Here is a 6,002-nt window from a genome sequence, read left to right on the forward strand (position 1 = left end):
GGGAGCCCCCTGCCATGGCTGCTCCTGCCTCCTACCCTGAGCTGGGGGGGACAGGGCCAGCTCCTTGCTCTGTGTGTGTGTGTGTGTGTGTGTGTGTGTGTGTGTGTGTGTGTGTGGCTGGGGCGTGAGGGTGGGGGTGGGGAGCAGGGAGGGACATCCTGGGAGCTATGGGTGGGGCGCCCCTCAGGCCTGGCTCAGGAGTCTGTCCTGGGGCAGCTGGGCTAGGGAGTGTTATGTTGGGCCTCAGCCTGGCTGGCTGGGGTATTGAGGGCTGCCCTTAGGGGAGGGCCAACCAGGAGGCTGTAAGGGGCAGCTGGAGTGGCTGTCCAGGTGACAAGTGGCCTGGAGAGGCTGGGGATTTCTGGATCTGGCCCCGGTGCTGTCTTCTCTCTCAGGCCCTGGGCAGGCTGGGCCGGGGCTGGGGCCTGGGCCTGGGCCCCCAGTCTCCGCGCATCCAGGGCCCGGCTCTCTGTTCCAGGTCTGCAGAGGAGACGGCTGATCCCAGCCCCAATGCCCGACACGGCTGCCCTGGGCCGCAAGCCCAGCCTCCCCGGGCAGTGGGTGGACCTGCCCCCGCCCCTGGCCGGCTCCCTGAAGGAGCCCTTCGAGATCAAGGTGTATGAGATCGACGACGTGGAGCGGCTGCAGCGGCACCGCCCGCTCCCGAGGGAGGATCCGCCTGAGGTCAGGGCCAGTGGGGGGCTGGGCGGCTGGCGGTGAGGGGTCCTGGGATGGCAGGGTGGGCCCTGGAGGGTGTGGCCCAGCGGCCAGCTGACCCTACTTTCCCCTCTTGCCCTCAGCCTTCCCAGGATGTGGAGAAGGTAGGAACCAGCACTACCCAACCTTGAACCTGTGGTGGCGCTGATGCCCACTTGGGCAGAGTGGGTGGTCCGAGGGGTCCTGAGGTCACCACTGTTGTCCTTGGAGTTGCATCTGATGGAGCTTTTACCACAGCTGTTTCCCACAACCTGGGCCCAGGCACTGGCAGGCTGCTTTGGGAGCACCTGGTGGGAGCCCCACCTTGTGGGGGGCCCAGGTCTGATCCCTGCCCACCTCTGAGGCCCCACCGTACATTGGCCCAGGCCTGGGGGCTGGAGGGAGACCCTCCTACCAAAGCTGGGGATGGTGGGAGAGCATGGGAGTGGGCTGCCCTCCATGCCTGAGCACCCCCACCCCCCACCCCGCGCATCCCTTGCCCCCCAGGGTCCGGCGTGCAACAGTGCCACGCTGCGGCTGGCTGAGCGCAGGCAGCAGAGGCTACGAGAGGTGCAGGCCAAGCGTGAGCACCTGTGCGGGGAGCTGGCCGAGACCCAGGGCCGGCTGATGGTGGAGCCTGGCCGCTGGCTGGAGCAGTGTGAGTCCCCGGCCCCTCGGTGCTGGGAGGAGCAGTGTGGCCCCGCCCCTCTCTGCTGAGAGGGGTAATGTGGGCCCCGCCCCTCGTCTGGGAGGGTCAGTGTGGCCCCGCCCCCCTCTGCTGGGAGGGGAAGTATGAGCCCCGCCCCTCTGCTGGGAGGGTCGGCGTGAGCCCCGCCCCTCTGCTGGGAGCGGTGTGGCCACGCCCCTCTCTGCTGGGGGGGGGGTAGTGTGAGCCCCGCCCTCTCTGCTGGGAGGAGCAGTGTGGCCCCGCCCCTCTTCTGGGAGGGTCACTGGCCCCGCCCCTCTCTGCTGGGCGGGGCAGTGTGAGCCCCGCCCCTCTGCTGGGAGGAGAACTGATATCCCCATCCCGGGAGGCGCCGGCTTGTAGGACTCTAGAGTGTGCCCCCACCACCCTGGTGCCCCTTGCCTGATGCGCCCCTAAGCCAGCTACCTCCCTCTAGAACTCCAGTTGCTCACCTTCACCTTGGCCCAGACAGGGACCCAAAAGCCGGGAGGGGAGAGAAGCGTTTCCTCGGCCCCGTGGGAATCCCTGGCCTGACCAGCTGCTTGCTGTCCCTCCCCAGTCGAGGTGGACCCGGAGCTGGAGCCCGAGTCAGCAGAGTACCTGGCGGCCCTGGAGCACGCCACGGCCGCCTTGGAGCAGTGCGTGAACTTGTGTAAGGCCCACGTCATGATGGTCACCTGCTTTGACATCAGCGTCTCCGCCCCCGCCGCCACGCCCGGGCCGCAGGAGGTGGACGTCTGAGGCTGGGCACTGGGGTGCGCGGAGGGGGCGTGGGAGGGAGCGAGGATGTGGTAGGGGTCGGAGGGAGGAGGATGCAGAGGGTCGGCTGAAGGACCGGGGGTCTCAGAGGCGAGGGAGCGTGAGGGAGGGGCTGGCCGAGTGCAGTGAGCGGACAGGGAACGAGTGTGCGGAGACAGAGACTGTCACCATCCAGACAACGACACAAGTGCCTTTAACCTTGAACTGGACTTCTCTCCTTTTTGCGTTTGGTGCTAAGGACTCAAGACACCAGCAGACGGTGTGCTCAGGCTGTGGCCTGGCGGCCGCGGTGGCCATCCAAGTGCCCAGCAGGAGCCTCTCTCCAGCCAAGCAGATTCATGTAGCAGGACAGCTCTGGGCTCAGCAGGCCCGAAGGTCAGGATCACTTCTCCTTTACAGCTGTCTCCTCTCGGCAGAGCCGGCCCTAGTGGTCACCAGGCCCTGGGTCTGCGTGCAGTTCTCTCTGCAGATGGAACTGGGGGTCCTCCGGGCAGGGACGGCCCACCTTCCCTTCCCCGAGGACCTGCTCTGTCCTGAGGACACAGGGAGGGCGGCACCCACGGGCTGAGCTGAAGGCACACGGCGCCTTCTTCTACGGCAGGAATTCTTACCAAAACCACAAGCAAAAACAAAACAAAAGAAAACACACACAGAAAAAATGTGGGGGATAAGGGTTTTGTAAAGGTTCTGTTAGGTTCATATTTTTATATCATTTTGCCTATAAATGCAGTATTTGCAGTGGGACTTTGGAGACAAATGATCTATGTTTTTATGGTTTTCTATGGAAGGTATTCCTCAGGCCAGGCTCTTTCTGGGGGGCACCCTGGGCAGGGCAGGGGTCCTTGGGAGGCACTTCTTGCCAAATGCAGACCAGGGGTGAATTTGCTGAGGTATGTGTTCCCGGCACAATGGGCTCTGTTTTCTGACCGTTGTGCATTTTCTAAGGGCGTCCAAACCTTTGTACAAATGTGTAGATAACATCTTGCTGCAGCTTTTGTGAATAAAAGACACATCGGTTGTTAAAATGGCTCCTGAGCTCACTGGGCGAGCTGCCCTGCAAGGGTCCTGGGGTGAGGTGGCCTCAAGGCATTGAAGGATGCATCTCCAGGACAGCAGGGGACTTACCTTCTGCTTGTCGGCCCTGCAGCAGCCCTGCAGGGACCAACCTTGCAGGGGAGAGGGGAGAGTAGGGACAGACCGAGAGGGGACAGCAGGGACAGACCAAGGGGACAGAGCAGGGACAGACCGAGAGGGGACAGAGCAGGGAAAGACTGAGAAGGGACAGAGCAGGGACAGACTGACGGGGGACAGAGAGGGACAGACTGAGAGGGGACAGAGCAGGGACAGACCGAGAGGGGACAGCAGGGACAGACCAAGGGGACAGAGCAGGGACAGACCGAGAGGGGACAGAGCAGGGAAAGACTGAGAAGGGACAGAGCAGGGACAGACTGACGGGGGACAGAGAGGGACAGACTGAGAGGGGACAGAGCAGGGACAGACTGAGAGGGGACAGGAGGGACAGACCGAGAGGGGAAAGAGCAGGGACAGAGTGAGAGGGGACAGGAGGGACAGACCGAGAGGGCAGAGTAGGACAGACCGACAGACCGAGAGGGGACAGAGCAGGGACAGACGGAGAAGGGACAGCAGGGACAGACTGAGTCAGGGTCCACGGGATGGGGCTGGGCTGGTGGGAAGCAGCATTTTCTGGCGGGCTCGGGGCCCTTCCCAGGGGTCATGCTAGCTGGGGAAATTGAGGCAGGTACTGCAGTGGGAGACCCTTGATCTCTTTCCTTTGTCCCCTGCCTGTCTCTCCAGGAGACAGATGAGCAGACACACAGGACACATCAGGCTCAGGACCCCCGAGCTGGCAGGAGCCCCCGCCGGGCACGGCCACCCTCCCCACCCTGCACCTTCTGCAGGCCTCAGGTGGCCCTGCCCGATGCTCACACCCTGGTCCTGAGCAGCCCCACTGCTGCCCCCACCCCGTCTGCGCGCCCCCGGCCCCCCGGCTGTGGTGCGGGCACCACGGCCCCTCCCAGCTGGCTGGGCCCTTCCTCGTGTGGTCTGGGACTCCCCCTCCGGCACGGGGGCTGTTCCGCCCTGCACCCCACACCTCGTGTGGTCTCTGCCTGTACTCCCCGCCTCCGTGGGGCCTCTGAAGGGTGGGGTGGGGTCTGAGTCATTGCTGTGCCCCCACATTGGGCACAGCGCTGGGCCTCAGTGGGGCCTCAGGGGATACTTGCTGGAGGAAAGAACGAGGGAACGAGGGAACGAGGGAACGAGGTTTCTCCTCAGGGGGGAGGCCCAGCTGGGGGCAGAAGCAGGTCCCACACCCAACAGCATTTGACAGCGTGCAGAATGCCTCCCCGGCTAACCCCTCCTGTCGTCTGCACTGAGCCCTCCCCCTCCAACCGCCCCAGGCTGCCTTCTTGCTCCCTGCTGCCTATGGCACGGCCCCCCGCCCCTGGGGTTGGGCTCCCATGTCAGCCAGAGGCATTGGAAGCCCGGAGCACCTCCGGGCTCTCCCTTTCTATTCGGAGATCTGGTTCCCGGCCTGGGCTCAGGCCTAGCCACCAAGCCTGCTTGTCTGCCACTGAATTTGGGAGGCGCCGAGCGGTCCAGGTGGCTGTGGTGGGGCTCTGGGTGGGATGGGAGACAGGCTTTCAGGACCTGATATCTGAGGGGATGGGCTGAGAAGCCCACTTGGTCTGGGACTTCCGTGAGCCAGGCCCAGCTGGCTGTGACCCATGGTCTGACCTTGCCATGCAGGGGTGCTGGGCGCCCTCCTCCATCCTGAGGGACCAGCACAGTATTGGGGTCTGGGTGGGGTCAGGGCCACCCCCACATCAGAGAACAGGGCGGGGTTGGGGCTGGGGTGGTCACACAGGAGACTGGGGGGGAGGCCTGCCTGAGAGCCAAGGCCATAGTGTCCTGACCATCTGGCCAGAGCTGTTTGGGGGGGGGGTGGACTGCACTTGGGGGTGCCGTGTGGGTCCCTTCCTCCTGCAGAGAACACCCCTTCCTCCCTCTCCTACCCCTCAGCCACTGGAGGGGCCCAGAGCCTGCTCCTTGATGACAAGCCCTTGATGCCCTTGACCCTCTCCGACCCCCCCCCCCCCCCGCCAGCTACTGCTGGGGGTGGCTGACCTTTGGGGCCAGCTAGGGTAGCCTCCTTCCCACAGTCCAGGGGAGGCTCTGGGAGGGTGGCGCCTGCTTTTCTGGATGGGAACCCCCTGTTCTGGGGGCACCTGGAGCCTGGGGCCGCCTTTCATCTGGGACATCAAAGCCTTCAGCCCTGTCATTACAGGCTGGGAACCGAGCTGGGGAGTGCCCATTTCATGGATGGGAAAGCCGCAGCTGCCTGGGACCCAGCTCTCGGACCAACGCTGAGGCGGCCCTCGTGTGATGCCACCTATAAGGGGTCTGTGGGCATCCTGCTTATGGGATGTGTGGGGACACAGACCCACAGTGAGCCGGGCTACCTCAGGCTCCTCCTCTGGACTTTCTTCTTGGAGGAGGCACGGATTTAGGACACTCAAGGCCAGGGGGAGGGGGTTTCCTGTGTCGGGGGGCCAGGGTCAGCCAACCCCAGGGGTGGGAGTGATGGTGCCCTGAGAGCTGGTGAGACGCCTGCCTGGGCCATCTGGGGACAAGGACGGGAGCCAGCCCCGGCGGGCGTCTCTGCCTCCGAGGCCGGCCTGGCACCCGGCCAGCCCACTCCCGGGGGTGAGGTGCCCGCCTGACTCACTCCACGAGTCCAGGCCTGCTCTGCCCGCCCTGCCCACCCTGGCCCCGGGCACTGGGGGGCCACTCGGGAAGGTGAGGCCAGGTGGAGGTCGGGCTGGGCTGGATGACCAGGGCA

General features: G+C 64.8%; 1 protein-coding gene across 2 annotated transcripts in view; it reads left to right on the forward strand.

Annotated features, from left to right (window-relative positions):
* The window catches only part of KIF26A (kinesin family member 26A), a 40,467-nt gene extending 37,308 nt beyond the window's left edge, over nucleotides 1-3,159 (forward strand). For both annotated transcript variants that reach the window (XM_042990703.1, XM_042990704.1), the window contains 4 exons: nucleotides 479-684; nucleotides 801-821; nucleotides 1,204-1,354; nucleotides 1,941-3,159. In XM_042990703.1, coding sequence (XP_042846637.1) covers nucleotides 479-684; nucleotides 801-821; nucleotides 1,204-1,354; nucleotides 1,941-2,122 — 560 coding nt within the window. In that variant the 3' untranslated portion in view covers nucleotides 2,123-3,159. The remainder of the gene's footprint in view (nucleotides 1-478; nucleotides 685-800; nucleotides 822-1,203; nucleotides 1,355-1,940) is intronic.
* The last annotated feature ends 2,843 nt before the right edge of the window (nucleotides 3,160-6,002 follow it).

Source organism: Panthera tigris, chromosome B3, assembly GCF_018350195.1.
Source record: "Panthera tigris isolate Pti1 chromosome B3, P.tigris_Pti1_mat1.1, whole genome shotgun sequence".
Classification (NCBI taxonomy): domain Eukaryota; kingdom Metazoa; phylum Chordata; class Mammalia; order Carnivora; family Felidae; genus Panthera; species Panthera tigris.